Here is a 24,439-nt window from a genome sequence, read left to right as displayed (position 1 = left end):
TCAAAATGGTTTGTGCCTTTATGTAGGAGAAGAATGCTGCCATAATTCCAGTCATTTTCACACAGTGCTGACCACAAATGGAGAGGGACCCTTTCTGGGAGAGAGGAGTCCTTTATTCACGTAAGCGTCTCCTGCCTCGTTGGCCATGATGGCATTCTGTGCCATCCCAAAACCAGTCACTATAGGCCAGTGATGACGAGGCTGAGACAAGGGTTGGAGTAGTTTCTCAAAGGAAATTTGGGGTAGTGTTGGGATGAGGAATGGATGCTGGTTGTCCAAGAAAAAAATGTCATCCATTGCCCAAGGCGCACAGCTGGTAAGTGACAGAGCTAGGACCTAACCTTGACCACACTCGTGCCTACCCATTTGGTTCAGACAGACTCTTGAAAGGCCATTATGGCTTCACCTGATGTTGCTTGGCCAGTCTCCAGTGAAGGTAGTCATCACTATTCCAGGCCCCATCTGAACTGAGATCCTCCTGTCCAGGGCTCAGACTGAGCTTGCTTTTCTGGGGTCTGGAGCCAGTGTTCATAGCCAAGCAGTGCAAATCACTCCAGAGACCAGCCCAAGAATTTATGGGACGTTAAGTGTTAATGTGTGTAACAGGTGCTTTATGTACAAAGGCAGTGGGCTGGCTGTTCATCTCTTTGGCCTTCTGTTTACTTGACTAACTGTCCACCCCAGTGGGTTGGATCCCTGCTAGGGCCCCAAGAGAATCCACCTTGCCCTCTAGGGGATGCATACCCAGGAGTGGGTCTGGGGGCTCAAAGCTATCTTTTCCATTGGATGGGAGGAAGCTGAAGGCCTTCTGGAGGAGGTGGCAAGGACTTCCAGGTGAGCGGGTGGGGTATTGGGTGTATTGACCTCCATGGGCCACAAGTTTGGGAGCTGAGATCACAGGAGTGCAGGTGCACTTGCAGGATCAGGGCTGCAGGGGCTGGTCCATCCAGCCTCTTACCATCTGTGCACAGACCCTGCACTTCAGACTAGAGTTCACATTTGTGAAATGTCTGGAGCAGAGAAAGGGGTAGCCCCTAGGCCTAGGACGAGGTGAAGCCATGTCCACCCTTCAGCCTGTCAGCCCAGGACTCGTTCAGGGAAACCAGGCAGAGGCCCACTTGCTTCCTGGTCGGCAGCATTTGGGATCTTCCCTTGCCCTTAGATCCTTCTACTCAGACCTTGTTTCTGCCTTTCCCCACAAATATTTTGAGCACCTCTGTGTGCCTGACGATTACTATGCAAGTTTCAGTCTAGTCAGCCGCTGCAAAGGATGCCTCTTGAGTCCTCTGCACATGCCTGAGTAATTTATCCTGTGAAAGCTGCCCCAAGCCACAGTCGAGTGTGGGCATCAGCCGACTCCCACCTGTCCACCGCACATGCGGGGAACAGTAATTGCCTGGCGTGGTGGCTCTGGGGTTGGGCCTGATCCTGGGCGCCTGCTCAGAGCTGTTCGCTGCTTGGTACACCCCTGCACTTCACCCCATTTCCACCGCCGACCCCCAGTTCTGTCTGGGCGCCCGCAGTCGCATCCCCACCGGGCAGCCCCCTGCCACTCCACCAGGCGCCTAGTCCCAAGACAGCCGGGGAACCCTTGCGAATCACATCCGTAAAAGCGTCGGGGCGCAAGGGGCGGGGCGAGCCCCGTAGGAGAAAATCGGGCCTCCCTGCCTACTACTCGCGGTCCCGCTGGGGTCGCTGCCCGCCACCCAGCCGCCCCTCTCGCTGAACCCGCAGTATCGCCCGCGCGCCCCGAGCCCCTCCAGGCCAGAGGCTCCCGCAGGTGATGGCGGACGAGGGTGCGGGGGGCCTGGAAACCGCCGCGCGCCCGGTCACCGCGTCTGGGGCCCAAGAGGCTGGGGGACGCGGGTATCCCGACCCCGCAGCCCGCCCAGGGACCGCCCTACCTGCCCCGGGGGGCCGGGAAGCGGCCTCCGCGGCCACTGGCCTGAGCCCAGAAAACGGCCTCTTCGGGGACGGGGGCCCAGAAACCTGTGGCACAGAAGGGTGGGAGGCTCGGGCTGGAGCCGGCGGGAAGGCAGAGGAAGTGACGACTGGGGAGGGCGCCATCTTCATGGAGGAGGCGGAGCGGGAGGTGGGGAAGCAGCCTGGGGGAGAGGAGATGGAGGTGGCCGAGAAGCTGGTGCGGGGGGAGAAGCTGGAGGTGGGAGCGGAGGCGCAGCAAGGCCCGGGGCCCCTGAACTTTGGTGGCCCAGTTGTGGACCCGCTGGAAGCCATCCAGTGGGAGCTGGAGGCCGTGAGTGCCCAGGCAGACAGGGCCTACCTGCGGCTGGAGCGCAGGTTTGGGCGCATGCACCGGTTACACCTAGCCCGAAGGAGCTCCATCATCCAGAATATTCCTGGCTTCTGGGTCACCACCTTCCTGAACCACCCGCAGCTGTCAGCCATGATCAGCCCCCGAGGCGAAGACATGCTCTGCTACCTGATGAATTTGGAAGTGAGGGAGCACAGGCACGCCAGGACGGGCTGCAAGTTCAAGTTCAGTTTTGGGGGCAACCCCTACTTCCGGAACAAGGTGATAGTGAAGAAGTATGAGTGCAGATCCTTAGGCCGGGTGGTGTCAATTGCAAGTCGCATTTGCTGGCACTGGGGCCAGGAACCTCCAACTCTGGTACACAGGAACCGGGACACCATCCACAGCTTCTTCAGCTGGTTCTCAAAGCACAGCCTCCCGGAGGCCGACAGGGTTGCCCAGATTATTAAAGAGGACCTGTGGCCCAACCCCCTGCAGTACTACCTGCTCTGGGATAGGCCCCACAGAGCCAGGCAAGGCCTAGCAAGGTGGCCCACAGAGGCCCCTCCTAGGCCCTATGGGTTCCAGTCTGGCTAAGTCCTGCCCTGGGACCTGGCCCCTACACAAGACTCCTTTCTGCCTCCTGGGGACCTGGGCTTAGGCCAGCCATGGCACTCTGCTGTCTGCTTTCTGTTCCATGTACTCTGACCCCTTTGGACTTCAGTGGACTCAGCTCCGAGATTGTGGCCTTCATGGCCACGCTCTTCTATTTCCATGTAGGCTCCATGCATCACGTGACTGTCACATGCCACAGTGTCTACCCAAGCACCCAGCGCTGTGGACAGGTACTACCATCATCTTCATGGCCTGGACCTGTCTTTGATCATGGCCTTCCACCCACTTTTTTTTTTTTTTTTTTGCGGTACGCGGGCCTCTCACTGTTGTGGCCTCTCCCGTTACGGAGCACAGGCTCCGGACACGCAGGCTCAGCGGCCATGGCTCACGGACCCAGCCGCTCCGCAGCATGTGGGATCTTCCCGGACTGGGGCACGAACCCGCGTCCCCTGCATCAACAGGCGGACCCTCAACCACTGCACCACCAGGGAAGCCCCACCACCCATTTTTTACATGGGCACCCACAGGTCATCACTAGGAGGACCAGTGCCTCTTTGAGGCCTACTCCTTCAAGGCCACAGCATGCCAGGCTTCATACTTAATGCTGACCCCACACCTGTCTGTGGCAAGCTGAGTCTTGTCACCCAAGAGGAAGTGGGTGCATTTGGTCAGCCAGACTTGGACATTCCAGGACCTCAGGACCACAGGCCAGGCTAATGGACTGTTGGGCATCTAGCAGAATGGGCATGGGGTGAGGTCAAGGACATGAAGCAGTGGGCAGTGCATTCTTTGTGATCACACTGCTCTTCTTACCCCTGCTACTGACTTTTGAAGGTCTGTGTCCTGCCTGTGTCTGGTCATCGCCCTTCTCATGAGTTTCACCCAGGTTGCCAGCGACCTTGTTGCCTGCTCCCAGGTCTATAAGGACCTCAAGAACTGCCTGTGAACCCAGGTGGGCCACCTGCCAATGCACAAGAGTTCCCCAAACCCCAGGAACTCTGCCACGCTGGCATATCTGGGCATGCACTTAAGGCAGGGGCAGTAATGGAGTCCCTTCCAGAAGCCTACCTTCCTGAGCTCCAGTCACTGGACTCACACAGAACCCAACTCCCCTGTCTCCACTTGTTTTTAGGCGGCCAGCTTGGGGGTGCTGGAGAGGGGGTGTTTCTGGTCGTGAGGCCTTTCTCCACCTGCCGAGATCTCACATGTTTGTTTTTATTTTCTTTAAAGTGATAGCTCAGAAACAAAATAACTGAAGAAGCAAGGTTTTTTACAAACAGCTGAGGAGACAGGCTTTCTTGTTGAATTTGCCTCTCCGATTGTCTCCAGAGAGGGAGGGTTGTCCTCTAGCTTGGCAGAGCTCTCTTTGCCCCCTCTGCTCCAGTGCCCTGTCCCCCTCAGCAACGGGGGGACAGCACAGGGCCCCTGAGCAGAGACACCAGGAGCTCCGGGCCCGCAGGGATAGCACATTGTTTTGTTTCGTGCTGTGTTCTTGGAGACTAACTTTAGCTCCAACTCTACTTTCTTCTCCTTTCGCCGGGTCCAAACCCTCATGGGATCCTGTTAGTACAGGAGCTTAGCCGAGCCCCACTCCTGAGACCCCCTAAGACAGTGTTTTTGGGCTGTCTCCGTCTCATTTTGGGGGAATGACCATACACAGGTCCCTTCCCATGGAAGGGCTTCTCTTCTGCTCCCGAGGACCTGGGGAGACCTTAACACAAAATAAAGGCGGGGGGCTGCTCTCGGCAGGGGCGTGCAAGAGAAGTTGGAGCCAGCTGGGAAGACAGGGATGGAGGAGGGCCTGCAAGGTGCAGGGAGGGGAGCCCCCGAATCTTCTTAACTTTTTTGATTCACCAACTGATCTTTTAATTTTTTAATATTTTTTTCCTTTTATTTTTTTAAATTTATTTTTATTTGATTACTCCAGTTTCTAAAAATTTTGATGGTCAACCCTATTGAGGAAATTTGTAGATTTTTTTTAACATCTTTATTGCAGTATAATTGCTTTACAATGGTGTGTTAGTTTCTGCTTTATAACAAAGTGAATCAGCTATACATACACGTATATCCCCATACCCCCTCCCTCTTGTGCCTCCCTCCCACCCTCCCTATCCCACCCCTCTAGGTGGTCACAAAGCACCGAGCTGATCTCCCTGTGCTGTGCGGCTGCTTCCCACTAGCTATCTAGTGGGATATATATGTCCATGCCACTCTCTCACTTCGTCCCAGCTTACCATTCCCACTCCCCGTGTCCTCAAGTCCATTCTCTATGTCTGCGTGTAGATTTTTTTAAATTAATTTTTATTGGAGTATGGTTGCTTTACAATGTTGTGTTAGCCTCCACTGCACAACAAAATGAATCAGCCATACACATACAGATATCCCCTCCCTTTTGGACTTCCCTCCCATTTAGGTTACCACAGTGCATTAGGTAAGAGTTCCCTGTGCTATACTGTATGTCCCCATCAGTTGTCTATTTTATACATAGTATCAATAATGTATATGTGCCAATCCCAGTCTCCCAATTCCTCCCACCCCACCCCTTTCCCCCTTGGTATCCATACGTTTGTTCTCTACATCTGTGTCTCTATTTCTGCTTTGCAGATAAGATCATCTATACCATTTTTCTAGATTCCACATATATGTGTTATTATACGATATTTGTTTTTCTCTTTCTGACTTACTTTACTCTGTATAACACTCTCTAGGTCCATCCATGACTCTACAAATGATGCATTTTTATTCCTTTTTATGGCTGAGTAATATTCCATTGTATATATGTACCACATCTTCTTTATCCATTTCTCTGTTGATGGACATTTAGGTTGCTTCCATGTCCTGGCTATTGTAAATAGTGCTTCAGTGAACATTGGGATGCATGTGTTTTTCTGAATTATGGTTTTCTCTGGGCATATGCCCAGTGGTAGGATTGTTGGGTCATATAGTAGTTCTATTTTTAGTTCTTTAAGGAACCTCCATACTGTTCTCCATAGTGGCTGTATCAATTTACATTCCTGCCAACAGTGTATGAGGGTTCCCTTTTCTCCACACCCTCTCCAGCATTTATTGTTTGTAGGTTTTTTAAAATAAATTTTAATTAATTAATTTTTGGCTGCGTTGGGTCTTCGTTGCTATGTGCAGGCTTTCTCTAGTTGCAGCGAGCGGGGGCTACTCTTTGTTGTGGTGGGCGGGCTTCTCATTGCAGTGGCTTCTTTTGTTGCGGAGCACGGGCTTAGTTGCTCTGTGGCATGTGGGATCTTCCCAGACCAGGGCTGGAACCTGTGTCCCCTGCACTGGCAGGTGGCTTCTTAACCACTGCGCCACCAGGGAAGCCCTGTTTGTAGGTTTTTTTTGATGATGGCTGTTCTGACGGGTGTGAGGTGATACCTCATTGTAGTTTTGATTTGCATTTCTCTAATAATTAGTGATGTTGAGCAACTTTTCATGTGTTTGTTAGGTCTTCTGCCCATTTTTGGATTGGGTTGTTTGCTTTTTTGATGTTGAGCTGCATGAGCTGCTTGTATATTTTGGAGTTTAATCCTTTGTCAGTTGCTTCGTTTGCAAATATTTTCTCCCATTCTGAGGGTTGTCTTTTCGTCTTGTTTTTGGTTTCCTTTGCTGTGCAAAAGCTTTTAAGTTTCATTAGGTCCCATTTGTTTATTTTTGTTTTAATTTTCATTACTCTAGGAGGTGGGTCAAAAAAGATGTTGCTGTGATTTATGTCGAAGAGTGTTCTGCCTATGTTTTCCTCTAAGAGTTTTATAGTGTCTGGCCTTACATTTAGGTCTTTAACCCATTTTGAGTTTATTTTTGAGTATGGTGTTAGGGAGTGTTCTAATTTCATTTTTTTACATGTAGCTCTCCAGTTTTCCCAGCACCACTTATTGAAGAGGCTGTCTTTTCTCCATTGTATATTTTTGCTTCCTTTGTCATAGATTAGGTGACCATAGGTGTGTGGGTTTATCTCTGGGCTTTCTTTTTTTTTTTAATTAATTAATTAATTTTTACTTTTGGCTGCATTGAGTCCTCATTGCTGTGTGCGGGCTTTCTTTTAGTTGCGGTGAGTGGGGGCTAGTCTTTGTTGCGGTGCGTGGGCTTCTCATTGTGGTGGCTTCTCTTGTTGCGGAACACAGGCTCTAGGCGCGTGGGCTTCAGTAGTTGTGGCACGTGGGCTCAGTAGTTGTGGCTCGTGGGCTCCGGAGTGCAGGCTCAGTAGTTGTGGCACACGGGCTTAGTTGCTCCGTGGCATGTGGGATCTTCCTAGACCAGGGCTCGAACCCGTGTCCCCTGCATTGGCAGGCAGATTCTTAACTGCAGCACCACCAGGGGAGCCCCTATCTCTGGGCTTTGTACTAATTCTGTGAAAGATGACATTGGTAATTTGATAGGGATTGCATTGAATCTGTAGTTTGCTTTGGGTAGTATAGTCATTTTCACAGTATTGAGTTTTCCAATCCAAGAACATGGTATATCTTTCCATCTGTTTGTGTCTTCTTTGATTTCTTTCAAGAGTGTCTTATAGTTTTCTGCATACAGGTCTTTTGCCTCCTTAGGTAGGTTTATTCCTAGGTATTTTATTCTTTTTGTTGTAGTGGTAAATGGGATTGTTTCCTTAATTTCTCTTTCTGCCCTTTCATTGTTAGTGTACAGGAATGCAAGAGATTTCTGTGTATTAATTTTGTATCCTGCAACTTTACCAAATTCATTGTTTAGCTCTAGTAGTTTTCTGGTGGCATCTCTTTAAATTAGAAGAACTCATAACAGAACACTACAATTTTAGAGGTTCCCTCAATCCAGGTATGACTTTGGGTATGTAGAAAGTTTATGCTCTGTTTTACATTTCGCTGCTTTGTTTGTTTGTTTTTGTTTTGTTTTGTTTTGTTTTGGTCGTGCGGTATGCAGGATCTTAGTTCCCCAACCAGGGATCGAACCCATGCCCCCTGCAGTGGAAGCATGGAGTCCTAACCACTGGACCACCAGGGAAGTCCCTCATTTTGCTGCTTTTAAGTCAGCCCCGATGCATCCCCTTCTCCATTTCCATCCACTGGGGAAATTGAGCTGTCCAGTCCTGCTTGTTGCTTTTAGCTGAGAACATTTACCAAGAATATCAGTGTAATTTTTCTACACCATTTGGAAACCTATGTGGCTATTCATCATTATTATTAAGTTGTTGTGGCTGTTAATATAACCCTGAACTTAGAAGTAGTTTGAATAAGGTTGTTTTGTAGGACTTAAGACTAGAAATTGTTACCATATTCTGTGAGGATAACCTCCGAAAATAAATCTGTAACTCTGATGGTCTTGATGACCTGTGTCCCAGTGGCGGTGTTGTAATGACATCTCTGTAACTGACGTCACTGCTTCTAGACAGAGAAACAGTCATAAGGTGGCTTTGTCCAATCAGAAGAGGATTCATGGCACTTTGTCTTCTATTGCTTGATGAAAAAATAAAAACTTTTCAGTCTGGGGGGAAAAAAACCCCTCAGATCACGTTACTCCCCCATCCAAAACCCTCCATTGACAGAAAAAAAATCCTAATTCCTTATTGTGGCTGACAGATTCCAGCATTTTCTGGTCCCTGCCAACATCTCCCCTCGATCTCCCTTCACTTCCCCCATGCTCGCCTCGAAGCTGCTCCTTAAACACACCGAGCACATTCCGACCTCAGGGGTTTCGCACTTGCTTTTCTGGCCCCAAACGCTTCTCCCGAGGCCCTTCCTGCCCAGCCTGTCTAAATTCATTCTCTGCCCCTCGGCATTGCTTCTCCCCTTCTCTTCCTGATTGCCTCCATGGCACTTGTAACTCTGAAGTGATCTTCGTTTTCTTCTTTTCCTCTCCCATCTAACATGTGTCAGGAGGACAGGGACCTCTCAGTCTGCTGCTTTGCCCCACGTGCACCTCAAAAATTGCTTGTGTGAAATGAATGACTTTAGCCAAATGTGTCAGAGTATCGTGCTCTGCTCTGCCAGCGTGCCAACGTGGTTGCTGCCCAAAGGATTTCAGCTGGGCAGAGAAGTGTGGGGACAGTGAAGGGTGACTATGTAATTTGTCCTTAGCTAGAAACATCTGGGAGTGAAAGGGACGCTACTAATAATTACACCAGGACAAGAGGCCTAACTGGTACATAACAGTCACCCCAAAGAGACAGAACCCAGCTAAGTCCAGCTTGGCATACAGCTCTTCCCAGCTGTGTATGATGTGGGATCAGAGGGTGGAGACTTCTCTGAAGCCAGGACACTGGAGCTGGGCTTTGAAAAATGGGCGGTAGTTTAGAAATTGGGCCTGAAAAAGGAAATTCCTGACAGAGCAAACAATGTGACCAGAGGCGCTGGGATAGAAAATGCATGATGTGTTTAGGGCACAACATGTGCCCTGCGTGTGGCTGCTTGGAAGAGGCAAGCCTAGATGGGTAGGTTCAGGCCATTTTCTGGAAATAGGACCTCTGAATGCAAAGCCAAAGCATTGCCCTGTAGATAGTGGGGAGGGCTATCAGATGTGATTCAAAGGTGGGAGAGCTCACGGGGCAGCTGGAGGCAAGGCAGGGGTCAGTGTCTGCAACCCCCGCTCTCCAGTACCTTCAGTTTGAATCTTTTCCATCTGTCCAGGCTGCAGCTCTTCCAGGAAGCCCTCCATGATTGCCCTAGCCCACCACAATCTCTGCCACCTCCCAAGTAGACTGAGAACCCAAAATTGGCACACCAGTGCCTGGCTGGGCTGCACCCTCTGGGGTTCTCTTTTGTGCTGTCCCAGATGCTCCCAGGGGAATCAGGGTGAGCCTGAAGTGGAGGCAGCCTGGCGATCCTGGAAGCCAGTGCCCCATGTGGTTTGCCTGCCCTGCGCCTGGTGTTTGGCAGGTGCACTTTGGCTCCTGCAGCCCAAATTGGGGCCCAGCTGCATCCTACACATCCTTAGGCCTTCGACAGTGGTGCTTACCCAGACAGGTGCTCACTTGATCTTTCTGCTGCATGGCCAACAGCACACCTCCTTCATGCCGTGACTGGCCTCGGCGGGGGGCCTTGGCAACTGTGGGTCTTGGCGCTCTTCTGGGGCCTGAGTCTCGTCCTCAGAACCCACTCCTGCTTGCTCATTTATTCGGGTCCTGAGTCATTTGTTTATCCACGCATCTTAGCGTCCTCTGTACCGGATGTTGGGGGCGCAAGATGACTCTATTCAGGTTTCTGCTCTCAGTGAGCTCAAGAGCCTGAAAACAGTGATAATAACCCCTGACGTTTAGTGAACACCTACTGTGTACAGGGAGCTCACATGGATACAGCAGCCAGAGTGGTTCTTTAAACCTACGTCGGGTCATGTCTTTCCTCTGCTCCAAACCCTCCAACAGCTCCAATCGCACACAAGAGGGAAAGCCAACGTGCTCCTCGTGGCCTGCAAGACCCTCAAGATCTGACCTTATCACCTCTCCAACTTCATCTCCTCCACCTCTCCCTCCAGATCGCTTTCCAGTGACACCAACTCCTGTTAGTCTTCAAACCTGGCTCAAACCTTTGCTTGCACTTCCCTCACCTGGAACCTTCTTCTGATATCTGCACGGCCGACTCCTCGATTCATTAAGGTTTCTCAGCTCATCTGTTACAGTTTCACCTCCTGAGGGAGGCCGTTTTTGACCACCCTTTCCGAAAAACACCCTGACAGTCCTCCTCCCGGTTCTCTGATTTGGATTTTGTTATAGCACTGACAACCCCTTACGTTAGATTGCATATTGATTTATTGATCTGCCGTTTCCTCTGCACTCATGGGGACTTTGTCTTATTCACTGCTGAATACCCCTCACCTAGAGTAGCACCTGGCACAGTTGGGGGCTCAGGAACTCTTTGAGGAATGAATGCTTCACACCCTTGAGGTTCAGGAAGCTCTCACAGGTGGGCAAGGGGCAGACGATCTCTAAGGATAGGAGCTCTGTATGGCCCGAAGGCAGCCATTTTCCAGGCATTCTCTGGAGTTGAGGTGATGTCTGTGGGCCCATTCCTGGTCTCTCCTACAGAGATATGGCCGCCTGGCTTACACATGCTCCAAGGGTGGAGGAAGGAGTTCAGGGCGAGGAGGGTCTTCCTGCTCTGGTGTGACAGACACGAGCCTATGCTCTCAGAGGTCTGCCCTGTTCCGTTGTCCTGGGAAGGAACTTTGGACAAGTTCTTTTCAATCAGAATGAATCTGTCTAGAAACTATAGCAATTAGTTGTTACCTATAACCACCCTGATTACAGATTGGGGGACTTTGATATTTTCTCCCAAGGACATGATTTCAGCACAGAGATGCAAGTATCTCTGATATCCGTTTGCCTTTGCTTAGCAGGAGAACTAAATGCTAACTTGGGCCAGTGAACTTAGAGGCTCCCACCTCACAGGCCCCACCATCACGGCTGACTCGACCTCAAGGGCAGGGGCTGGGGTGGAGCAGGCACAAGCCGGAAGGCTGATAGGCTGGCATGCTCTTGATTCCCCACTGTGTGGCCTTGGACACATCCTTTCATGGCTCTCAGCCCGAGTTTCTCACCTAAAGGAAAACTTGGAAATTCTTTAGCGGGAGGAAAAAGTCCCTTCAGGTGTCTCCCCCTCCCATAAGCCTCCAGCCCTCCAGGTGGCCGGCTCAGTGCTTTTGGTTGCATCTAACAGAAACTCTAATTGACTTAAACAAGAGGTTTTTTTCCCCTTACTTGAACATCCAGAGGTCAGGTGGGCTTTGGGGCTGTTTGAATCAGCAGCTCAATGGTGTCTGCAAAGACTTGGGCCTTCTTCTCTGATCTGCCATCCTTCCTGTTGGTTCCATTCTCGGGTTGGTACCAAGATGGTAGCAGTAGTTCCAAGGGTAACTTCGGGATATGGCAACTCCAGAGAAGGCAGATTGTGTCTTCCCATGACTTGCTTAAAATGGAATAAAACTTTCCCAGAAGCCACTTTAGACTTTCTGGGTTCTGCATCTAATCTGCTAGAACTGGGTAACACGTCTGCTCTTGAATCAGTTATCGGTGAGGGGGAACGTGGTACCGTGACTTGCTTGGACCAAACATCAGGGGTAAACTGGATGTCTGTCCACAACGTCCAGTGGGATGGTTAAGACTGTCATCTCTAGGAGCTACAGTTATAATTCAGCTCTCCTGTGGGACCCCCTAGATGGCACTTTCACCCTGCAGTGGCCCTCAGGGTGAGAGGGGGCAGACTTCTGGGCTAGCACAGGTTCAATCGCACAGTTTCTGGGCCTAGAGCATTCTTAGGTGCAGCCAAGTCACTGCCAAACTTAGATTGCTAGGAATTAGGCCCTTTAGACTCACCATTCATGGGTGAGGAGGGAGTAACCGATTGAGCAGCTACCATGAGTGATCCTTTCATGTAACAGGACTCACACAGCCCTTCAGAGACCCCGTGATCTTACAGGTTAAAAAAGGGAGCAGCAGAGACTTCTGTTTTTAGCCAAGATGAAATAACAGGTAAGATTTATCCTCCCACCTGAAACTACCAGAAAAACTAAATATATGAAACAGTGGTTTTCAAGGCTTTGGACATGGATCAATAAAGGACAGTAATCCCAGACAGATGGGAAACAAGTGAGGTAAGTTCTAGCTCACTTCCTTGAGAGAGTTTTCAGGCTGCAGCATAAGGAGGGGGACTGAAGTAGAGCCGAGTGCCCTCCCTGAGATGGTGCTGAGAGTCTGGAGACCAATGTAACAAGGGTTCAGAAATGGGCAAAAGATCTGAACGGACATTTTTCCAAAGAAGACAAACAGGTGGCCAACAGGTACATGAAAAGATGCTCAATATCATTAATCATCAGGAGTATGCAAGTCAAAAACCACAATGAGATATCACCTCACACCTGTTAGAATGGCTATTATCAAAAAGACAAGAAATATTGGTGAGGATGTGGAGAAAAGGGAAACTTTGTGCACTGTTGGTAGGAATGTAAATTGGTGCAGCCACTATGGAAAACAATATGGAGGTTCCTCAAAAAATGAAAAATAGAACTACCATATGATCCAGCAGTTCTACTTCTGGGTATTTATCTAAAGAAGATGAAAACACTAACTCAAAAAGATGCACCCCTATGTTCCCTGCAGCATTATTTACAATAGCCAAGATAAGGAAACAACCTAAGTGTCCATCGATGGATGAAGAGATGAAGAAATTGTGGTATATATACACAATGGAATATTATCCAGCCATAAAAAATGAAATCACCATTTGCAACAATATGGTTGGACACTGAGGACATTATGCTAAGTGAAATAAGTCAGAGAAAGACAAATACCATATGATCTCTCTTGTAGGTGGAATCTAAAAAAAGAAAAACAAATAAAAACAAACTCATAAATACAGAGAACAGATTGGTGGTTGCCAGAGGTGCAGGGGGTGGGAGAAATGGGTAAAGGGGATTAAAAGGTAAAAAGAAAAAGGGGGAGAGAAGGGGAGGGGAGACGAGAGAGAGAGAGAGAGGGAGAGAGAGAGAGAGAGAGAGAGAGAGCGAGTTCTCAGAGAGAATACCAGAGAGCCAGAGAGAGCTGTACAAGGAGAAACCCCTGGAGCTCTGCATAGGGTCCCCTGAAGTATTCATTAGCATACTGATCAGCACAGGTGTGCGAGGAAACTACCTGAGGCCAAGTAAAGAACCAACAGGAAGAACGAAAGGGAATAGTCCTTAGTGCTCGCATGAGTGGGGAATAGTGTCTATTTCCACCAGCCATGGCACTGGTGAGAATGTCATGGTATATACGGGAGAATACTCAGAAAGGTCTTGCCTCGATAGCGGCCAATAATTAGCCCTAGAAAAAGCACTGCTCTGAAATTGCCTAAAAAATCTATGAGTAAGACCCAAAAGGATTAAACTGTTTCCAAGTAACTCAACTGTCCCAGAACGAAGCTCAAGAGGATTTACAGGATTACAAAAATATCCAGCCCTTAACAAGGTGAAACTCACAACATCTGGCATTCAATCAAAGACCATGAAGCCTATAAAGTGGCAGGCAATACGATCCACAATGAGGAAAATAAGCAATGAAAACCAGCCCACAACTGAAATAGATGTCCAAATGAGCAGATAGAGGCTTCCCTCCTGGCGCAGTGGTTAAGAATCCACCTGCCGAATCCAGGGGACACGGGCTCAGAGTAACCCTAACCTAACACAAGCCACAACTAGACCTGGTGCAGCCAAAATAAATAAATATTTTAAAATAATAAAAAAATTTTTTTTAATTTGCAGATCAAATGATATTCTATATAAAAACCCCTAAAGATTCCACAAAAAACTGTTAGAACTAATCAATGAATTCAGTAAAGTTGCAGGATATAATCACAATACAAATAATACAATAATACAAAAATCTGCTGTGTGTCTATACACTAATAGCAAAAAAATCACAAGGAGAAATTAAGAAAACAATCCCATTTACAACTTCATCAAATATAATAAAATACCTAGGAATAGATTTTTTTTTACATCTTTATTGGAGTATAATTGCTTTACAATGGTGTGTTAGTTTCTGCTTTATAACAAAGTGAATCAGTTATACACATACATATGTTCCCATATCTCTTCCCTCTTGCGTCTCCCTCCTTCCCACCCTCCCTATCCCACCCCTCTAGGTGGTCACAAACCACCAAGCTGATCTCCCTGTGCTATGCGGCTGCTTCCCACTAGCTATCTACCTTACGTTTGGTAGTGTATATATATAAAAAATTTTTTTAAAAATTTTAAAAAATGGGTAAGGACCTAAATAGACATTTCTCCAAAGAAGATATACAAACAGCCAATAAGCACTGAAAAGATGCTCAACATCACTAATTATTAGGTAAATGCAAATCAAAAACACAAGATACCACTTCACATTCACTAGGATTGATGGGTATTTTCTTTTTTTAAAACAAATTTATTTATTTATTTATTTTTGGTTGCATTGGGTCTTCGTTGCTGTGCGCAGGCTTTCTCTAGTTGCAGCAAGTGGGGGCTACTCTTTGTTGCAGTGCGTGGACTTCTCATCGTGGTGGCTTGTTGCAGAGCATGGGCTCTAGGTGCACGGGCTTCAGTAGTTGTGGCATGCGGGCTCAGTAGTTGTGGCTCGTGGGCCCTAGAGCGCAGGCTCAGTAGTTGTGGCACACGGGCTTAGTTACTCCACAGCATGTGGGATCTTCCTGGACCAGGGCTCAAACCCGTGTCCCCTGCATTGGCAGGCAGATTCTTAACCACTGCACCACCAGGGAAGTCCCAGGATGGGTATTTTCAAAAAACAGAAAATAACAACTATTGGTGAGAATGTAAAGAAACTGAAATTTTCATGCATAGCTGGTGGGAATGTAAATGATACAGCCACTGTGGATAACAGGATGGTGGCTTCTCAAAAAAATTAAACATAAAATTACCATAAGATCCAGCAATACCACTCCTAGGTATATACCCAAAATAACTGAAAGCAGGGACTTGAACAGATATTTGTACACCAGTGTTTACAACAGCATTATCCACAATAGCCCAAAGGTAAAAACAACCCAAATGTCCACTGGTGGGTTAATGGATAAGCAAAATGTTGTATATACATACAATGGGATATTAAACCTTAAAGGAGTGAAATTCTGACAGATGCTACAATGTGAATGAACCTTGAAGACACAGTAAGTAAAATAAGCCAGACACAAAAGGACAAATATGTCCTGATTCCACCAGAGTAGCCAAGTTCATAGAGGCAGAAAGTAGAATAGTGGTTACCAGGGGCTGGGGGGAGAAAAGAACGGGGAGTTAGTGTTTAACGCATAAACAGAGTGTCAGTTTGGGATGATGAAAAAGTTCTGGAGGTGGCTGGTGACCACACATTTGTTGCACAAATTATGTTGCACAATTTGTGAGTCTACTTAATGCTTCTGAATTGTACACTTTAAAACAGTTAAAGTGGTAAATTTTATGTATGCTTTACACAATAAAAATTAGGTAGAAATATATAAAAAGACCTAAATCAAATTGCTAGAGGTGAAAAAGACGATGTCTGAGATGAAAACCACTGGATTAGTGGCAGAGTAGACATGGTACAAGATTAGTGAATTTAAAGGAACAGTAATAGGAACTATCCAAAGTGAAACACAGGAAAAAGAATTAATGAAATGAGCATCAGTGGATGGGACATCAGTGGTGAGACAACTTCAAGTAGTCTAACCCATGGGTAATCAGAATCACAGAGGAAAGTTGGGGGGGGGGAGAAAAAATATTTGAAGAAATAGTGACCTAAAAACTTTCCAATCTTACTGAAAACAATAAACGCACAGTTCTAAGAAGTTCAATGTACCCTAAACATAAGAAATATGAAGAAAACTATACCAAGGCATCCATAATCAAATAGCTCAAAAACCACTGACATAGTAAAAGCAGAGAGAAAAGACTTGTTACATACAGGGGGACAAAGAGAAGGATATCAGCTCTGTTGTTGGAAGCAACGCAAGCAGTAAGAGAGTAGACTAACATCTTTAAAGTACTAGGAAACAAAAAAACTTGTCAACCTAGAATTCTATACCCAGCAAAAATATCTTTCAATCACAAAGCTAAAACTGAAATATTTTGGACATACAAAAACTGAAAGGGTACTTCCCTGGTGGTCTAGTGGTTAAGACTCCATGCTTCCACTGCAGGGGGCACAGGCTTGATCCTTGGTTGGGGAACTAAGGTCCTGCATGCCATGTGGTGAAAAAAAAAAAAAAAAAAGCTGAAATAATACATCATCAGCAGATCCTCACTACAAGAAATATTAAAGGATATTAAAGGATGTCTTTTAGGCAGATGGAAAGTCGTACCAGATGGAAATTTGTGTCTACACAAAGGAATGAAGACCACTGGAAATAATAACTACCTGGGTACATATGTAAGATTTTTTCTTATTACTTAAGCTCTCAAAAGACAACTGTTAAAAGAAAAAAGACAACTGTTTAAATAAAAATAGCGACAGTATATTGTGGGGTTTATAACATATGTAAAAGTAAAAAAGGAGTGACAATCGAAATATAAAGGCTGGTAATGGAGAAATGGAAGTATACTATTGTATGGTTCTTATACTGTATGTGAAGTGGTATAATATCACTTGAAGGTAGACTGTGACAAGTTAAAGATACACACTAGAAACCCTAAAGTAATTACTGAAATATCCAAAAAAAGTTACAGTCAATAAGCCCATGAAGGAAATTAAAATGCAAAGCATACTTAATTTGTCCAAAAGAAGGCAGAAAAAGAGGAAAAAAGGATACAACAAATGGGGAAAATAGAAAACAAATGGCAAGATGAAGGACTTCAACTTAGCCAAATCAAGAATCGTATTAGGGACTCCCCTGGTGGTGCAGTGGTTAAGAATCTGCCTGCCAGTAGAGGGGACACAGGTTCGAGCCCTAGTCTGGGAAGAATCCACATGCCGCAGAGCAACGAAGCCCATGTGTCACAACCCTGAGCCTGTGCTCTACACAGTTGCTCCACAACTACTGAGCCCATGTGCCACGACTCCTGAAGCCTGCACACCTAGAGCCTGTGTTCCACAACAAGAGAAGCCATCGCAATGAGAAGCCCGTGCACCTCAACAAAGAGTAGCCCCTGTTTGCCACAACTAGAGAAAGCCTGTGTGCAGCAACAAAGACCCAACGCAACAAGCAAGTAAGCGAGCAAGAAAGAAAGAGAAAGAAAAGACGAAAGAAAGAAAGAATCATATTAAATGTAAACGATTTAAACACTCCAATTAAAAAGCAGAGATTGTAAGACTGGATAAAAAGCAAAACCAAACTATATGCTGCCTATAAGAAACACACTTTAAATATAAAAATACAAATAGGCTAAAAGTAGAAGAATGGAAAAAGACATACTGTGCTAACGTTAGTTAAAAGAAAGTGGGATTGGCTGTATTAATACCAAAGTAGATTTCTGGGGATAAATTCATCCTAAGAACAATATGAACCTAACAGAGTTTCAAAATACATATAGCAAAAACAGAACTGCAAGGAGAAATATACAAACCTACGATTACAGTTAGAGATTTCAACACTCCTCTCTCAATCACTGGTAAAACAAGCAGGCAGAAAATAGGCAAGCACATCATAGACTTGAAAAACACTGAAAATAGGCAAGCACATCATCGACTTGAAAAACACTATCAACCAACTTGACCTAATTGACATTTATATAACACTCCACTCAAAAACAGCTGAATACTCATTCTTTTCAAGTGTATATGGAATATTTACCAAGACAGACCATATTTGGGACCATAAAACAAGTCTCAATAAATTCAAAAGAATTCAAGTCATATAAAGTCTCTGCCCATTATTGTCTCTGTCCACAATAGAATTAAACTAGAAATCAATAACAGAAATATCCTTGAAAAAAAATCCCCCAATATTTGGACACTAAATAACATACTTCTAAATAACCATGAATCAAACAAGTAGTCAAATGGAAATTAGAAAGTATCTTGGACTGAATGACAGTGAACACACAACATATCAGTATTTCTGGGATCTTGCTAAAGCAGTATTTAGGAAGAAATTTATGAACACCTATTTTAGAAAAAAAAAAAGACCTCAAATAAATGACCTCAGCTTCCACCTTAAGAAACCAGAAGAGAGCAAATTAAAGAGAGATGTCCACTCGCACCATTCAGCACTGTATTTGAGGCTGTAGCCGGTGCAAGACAACATGATCATCTATGTAGAATTCTGAAGGAATATACAAAAGACAAAAAAAACAAAACAAACAACCCCCCCAAAAAAAACAGCTACTAGAACTAATACGTGAATTTAGCAAGGTTTCAGGATATAAGATCAATATATAAAACTCAGTTGTGGGGCTTCCCTGGTGGCACAGTGGTTAAGAATCCGCCTGACAATGCAGGGGACACGGGTTCAAGCCCTGGTCTGGGAAGATCCCACACGCCATGGAGCAACTAAGCCCGTGCGACACAACTACTGAGCCTGCGCTCTAGAGCCCGCAAGCCACAACTACTGAGCCCGTGCGCCTAGAGCCCATGCTCCACAAGAGAAGCCACCATAATGAGAAGCCCGCGCACCACAACAAAGAGTAGTCCCTGCTTGCCACAACTGGAGAAACCGTGCGCAGCAACAAAAACCCAGTGCAGCCCCAAAAAAACAAAAACAAAACTCAATTATATTTCTATTGCTAGCAATGAAAAAATTAGAAATTAAAAAACACCATTTTTAATGGCATCAAAAGTATGAAATACTTAGGAATAAATCTGACAAAAAGCTGTGAAAGACCTATACATTGAAGACTGCAAAATATGGTTGAGAGAAATTAAACAGAGAGATATAAGTTGTTCACAGGTCAGAAGACTCAACATTAAGATGTCAATTCTTCTCAAATTGATCTATAGATTTAACAGAATCTCAATTGAAATTACAGCAAGTGTGGACTTCCCTGGTGGTCCAGTGGGTAAGACTCCAAGCTCCCAATACAGGGGGCCTGGGTTCGATCCCTGGTCAGGGAACTAGATCCTGCATGCATGCTGCAGCTAAGAGTCTGCATGCCGCAACTAAACAAAGATCCTGTGAGCTGCAGCTAAGACCCAGCGCAGTCTAAATAAATAAATAATTAAAAAAAAAAAAGAAATTACAGCAGGTGTTTTTGTGGAAATTGACAAGATGATTTTAAAATTCATATGGAAATCAAAGGGCCTCGAAATGCTGAAAAAGAACAAAATTGGAGGGCTAACAACACCTGATTCTAAGAATTATTATAAAGCTACAGTAATAAAAAGTGTGGCATTTGCATAAAAATGGACAGAACAATGGAACAGAATGGAAATTCCAGAAATAAATCCACACACAGGTGGGCAACTGATTTTTGTCAAAGACACAAAGAGAAAAGATAAGCTTTTCAAGAAATGGTAAAAAAAAAAAAAAAAAAAAACTTAGATCCATGTTGCACCTATACTAAAATTGCCTCAAAATGGATCATAGATCTAAACACAAAACCTAAAACTATGAAACTTCTTAAAGAAAACATAGGAGAAAAATCACTGTAACCTTGAGTTAGGCAAAGATGTCTTAGATATGACACCCTAACCCCAATCCATGAAAGAACGAATTGATAATTGGACTCTTTCAAAATTAAAAATTTCTGCTCTTTAAAAGACACTATTAAGAGAAGGAAAACACAAGCCACAAACTGGGAGAAAATCTTTGCAAAGCATATATCTGATAAAGGACTTGTATGCAGAATCCATAAAGAACTCTCAAAACTTAATTTCAAAAAACGAGCAACTCATTAAAAAATGGGCAAAGGATTTGAACAGACACTTCATCAAAGAAGATATATGGATGACAGATAAGCACATGAAAAGATGCTCAATAAAAGTTGTCACTAGGGATATGTAAATTGAAATCACAGTGAGACATTATTTTGCACCTGTTAGAATGGCTGAAATTAAAAAGATTAACCACAGGAAGTGTCAGAACGTGGAGCAACTGGAACTCTTATATACTGCTGATGGGAATGTGAAATTATAGATACAACCACCTGGGAAAACAGCTTGGCCGTTTAGCTTAAACGTTACCACTATCGTACGATCCAGCCATTTCACTGCTTCACTTATTCACAGCAATTTTTTTTTTTTTTTGCGCAACGCGGGCCTCTCACTGTTCTGGCCTCTCCCGTTGCGGAGCACAGGCTCCGGACGCGTAGGCTCAGCGGTCATGGCTCACGGGCCTAGCCGCTCCGCGGCATGTGGGATCTTCCCGGACCGGGACACGAACCCGTGTCCCCTGCATCGGCAGGCGGACTCTCAACCACCGCGCCACCAGGGAAGCCCACAGCAATTTTCTTTGTGATAGCCAAAAACTTGAGACACAAATGTCTGTCAATAGATAAGTAGATAAACAAATTATGGTATAGCCATACAATGGGATTTCATATACTCTGAAATATAGAGGAATGAACTACTGATATACATAACAATGTGGATTAATCTCAAAATAGATACGCTGAATGAAAAAAGACAAAAAAAGCATACATATGATTTCATTTATATAAAGCCCTAGGAAAGGTAAACTAATCTATAGTGAAAGAAAACAGGAATGGTGAGAGGCTGGAGGCCAGGATTACAAAGGACATGAAGAAACTTGGGTCGATGAATATGTTCACTATCTTGATTGTGGTGATGGTTTCATGATATATATATATGTCAAAACATGGGACTTCCCTGGTGGTCCAGCGGTTAAGACTCCACACTTCCACTGCAGGGGTTGCAGGTTTGACCTCTGGTTGGGGAACTAAGATTCCACATGCTACACGGCACAGCCATAAAATAAATAAATTGTACACACAAACAGAACATATCAAATGGTGTAGTTTCTATCAATTATAATTTATATTAAAAATATCAACATAAATACACTTTTTAAATACACATTCTTTTAAAAAAGCAGCTATAGTAGTGGTTGGAAGAACAGGCCTTGGAGTCTGGCTGCTTCAGTTGAGTACTACTCCAGCACTCACTTGCCATGGGACCCCTCCCCACAGCAGGCTACCTGAACTACTGGTGCCTGTTACCTCCTCCGTAAAAGGGAGGAAAGAACAAATTGATAATTGGACTCTTTCAAAATTAAATAACGGAAATTAAATTTTTAAATTAAATAATGGAACGTGCTTCAGAGGATCATATTCAAGATTAAATGGCCTATAACACATGGAAAGTGTTTGTTAACAGTGTCTGGAACACAGGAAGCATCCCATGAATGGCAACCAGCACCTTTCTCACTGAGGTTTGGCACTGGAGTGGGTGGGTCTAAAAGGCAAATGTTGTTTTTGTTTGCTGTGCACACCCTACGGTGGTTAACTGTTCTTTCCTCATCACCCATTCCACGTGACTCTGGTGGGCTGAAATTCACAGTATCCAGTACGCTTGGGGTATGCAGCCTGTAACAGGACTCTATCACCCAGGATGTAGAGATTGGTCCAAGATGTATGAACAGTAACCCAAGCCGGGCCCATCAGAGACCTTTCCTAGGATTTATCAATATTGAGTGTACTGACATAAGATGTCTTTCTTTTTCTTCTGGGCTTTCTAAACTGGCTAATGTAAGCCTAGAGTGATCTGTGCCATGCTCTCCCTGCCTCCCCCACAGGAAAGAAAACTATTGACAATGGGACAAATGATACAGAGAAAAGCACAGTGGAGACAGGGAGAATCTTAAGGCTATCCTTTGTGCCCCTGGATCTACCCAGACCTGAAGCCAAACCACTCCTTTCCTTGCTGACTTATGAGCTAGTCAATCCTCCTTGGGGCTTTAGGCTGTGTGACCCATTTCCACTGCCTGCAGCTGAAGGTGTCTTACATGACAGAGAGGTGAAGTGAGTTAGCAGCAAAATACTGGAGCTGGAAATCATTTAAAAACCAGGTCTCACTGCTACCAAAGCTCACACATGATTACCATCTCCTACTTGTGGGACCAGAGGGGCATGCTTAGTGATTCAGTATCAAGGGGCTAAGCAGATGGCAGAGGCTATGAACAAGCACCAGGCAGGGGAAGAGCAGTGGCCTGGGCCCTAGAAAGCCTTGACATGAGACCGAGCTTTGAGGGAAACCACTCAGCTCAACACATTTGAGGAATTTGTCTCACCCCAGACCCTTGAAGAGATTCAAGAGACATGACAACAGGACAATGACATATTTATTTACAATTGGACCACAAAAAGGCATACAGGCATCTTTTAATTAAAAATAATGATGATGATGATTTAAAAAGTCAGAAAAATCGATGCTGTTTGACCCCTTTATGAGGAGTCCGTTTCCGTCCCCCCAAGAAGAGAATCTCTCAGGGAAAAAATCCAAGATCCGAATGAAGGACTCCATTATCACACTCTACTGCTTGGGCTCCCTTTCCTCCAGCCTGATTCTTGGCGGACGCCGCTTGGCACTGCGGAGTCGCTGTGAGGCAAGGTTGAGAAGATCACCGTTTTGACTGGTGGAGCTGGTGAGGGCTGCTGGGAGAATGCGGGGGGAGGGCGGCGGGGAGGGGGGTGTGTTCCCAGCTCAGCCAGCATCCTGAGCTTTGTCTTCCTCAAGGGGCTGCAGCCAGGGTGAGTGGCTGCTGCTTGAACCCTAACCCCAGGGTGGGTTTGGTCTCTTGCAGCTTAAGAGCAGACGTCTTGTGACACGCACGGGGGCGGGGGGTGGGTTAGGAGGAGTGGGCGCTGACAGGGGAGCCAGGCCTGCACATCAGCTCCTCTTTCTTAGGCTCCTTGCCTATTCCTGGGACTCGGGGAAGGAATGACAGAACTTACTTTCCATCTTCCTTCTCGCAACCAGCGTTCTGGGTGTTCCTCAAAGGAGACAAGAACTCAGACAGGAGGTGGAGGGGAGGGGTCTGGCTAAAAGAGCTGTGTATGGGCACTAAGGCTGGGGGATGTCAGGGAGAGTGCCTCTTCCCAGCCACCTAAAGGAGGGGATCTGCGGTCTCCAGGCCTTGTCTCGCCCTGGAAATGGAGGAGAGGGCCCACCCTAGCACACTCTGCAAAGAGCAGTGACCCCCACAAGGGAGGGGCTGAGGAGCCTCCTGCGGGGTGAGGACCCTCAGCCCAGACACACACACATGGATGCTTGGTTTGGCTCTGGAAACACTTGGCCCTGGATCCAGGGTTTCTTGGCACGAAGACAGTTCATTGCAAGTCTCTCCTCCGGTCCAGAAAACTCTCACTGCTCTGAGCAGGGGCAACTCCTGCTGTCCTGGGGCATTTGGTGCCCAGTACTTCCAGGGGATTTCCTTGTAGCAACCAAGACCTGGGCTTGCTCCCAGTGACAAGATGACCGGAGGCCTGGTGGGAAGCCCCGCCTCGAGCAGCCCTGGGAGGAGGCTGCGGAGGAGAGAAGAGGGAGGAAAAGGGGCTGGAAGAGGCTGGTTGGCACTGAGGATGCGTGTCCGGGCTGAGCTGTGCTTTGTCGCGGCATCAATGGCGAGGACGGGCAGCAAGAGGCTCAGAAATCTCGCTGGAGCCTGGAAGGCCCGGCGTTTCCTCTTCCAGTTAGTCGTGGGGTGGCCAACAGCCCTGAGGAACTGAGGTGGAGACAGTGACCAGAACCCAGTGTCTTGATGGGTTTATCCATCCTGGATCCATTTGTTAAAAAAACTAAGGAAAAAACTCCAAACCAAAAATAAACCTGAATAAACAGGTCTGAGAGTTCCTGCTGGAGGGATCTTTCTTAGCACTGAAGAAAAACAACCCACAAAAAACTCATCCCCAACAGAACTGGAATAAGATGATGAAGAAAAATGCAAGATTTATCTATAGGCCCTCCCGCCCCTATGCAGCCCCAGGATCCAGGAACACTGTGCCAGGAGTTACATTCCAAACGAGCAGGAGTTATTTTACGTGCCTGCAGTTCCCCACGCGGGGTGGCTTCCTGTCCGTGGATGGAGTGGGCCAGGCCACGGTCCACCCCCATCAGTCTATCTTCACAGCAGCGTAGATCTTGCGGACAAACATGTAGGCTGCATAGAAGCCGATGGTGCCCGTGAGAAGCCAGAAGGACAGGACCATGAGTGCCGTGTAGCCAAAGTAGAGGAGAGAGGGAATGAACTCGACGATGTCCAG

The 24,439-nt window shown here is 46.3% G+C and overlaps 2 protein-coding genes across 6 annotated transcripts in view; one reads left to right on the top strand and one right to left on the bottom strand.

Annotated features, from left to right (window-relative positions):
• The first annotated feature begins 830 nt into the window (after positions 1–830).
• On the top strand, positions 831–22,804 carry LOC111184304 (putative testis-specific Y-encoded-like protein 3). Its single transcript, XM_089896688.1, has one exon. The coding sequence runs from the start codon at positions 1,784–1,786 to the stop codon at positions 2,846–2,848; it is 1,065 nt and encodes a 354-aa protein (XP_089752814.1). The 5' UTR covers positions 831–1,783; the 3' UTR covers positions 2,849–22,804.
• TM9SF4 (transmembrane 9 superfamily member 4) overlaps positions 22,501–24,439 on the bottom strand; it is a 56,741-nt gene continuing 54,802 nt past the window's right edge. For all 5 annotated transcript variants that reach the window (XM_089896685.1, XM_022592715.3, XM_022592716.2 and 2 more), the window contains one exon: positions 22,501–24,439. In XM_089896685.1, coding sequence (XP_089752811.1) covers positions 24,290–24,439 — 150 coding nt within the window. In that variant the 3' untranslated portion in view covers positions 22,501–24,289.

The sequence above is a fragment of the Delphinapterus leucas genome, chromosome 15 (assembly GCF_059928025.1).
Source record: "Delphinapterus leucas isolate spDelLeu-1000000601 "Yukka" chromosome 15, BTC_Dleu_Yukka2, whole genome shotgun sequence".
Lineage (NCBI taxonomy): Eukaryota > Metazoa > Chordata > Mammalia > Artiodactyla > Monodontidae > Delphinapterus > Delphinapterus leucas.
This window is presented reverse-complemented; position numbering and strand designations above follow the sequence as displayed.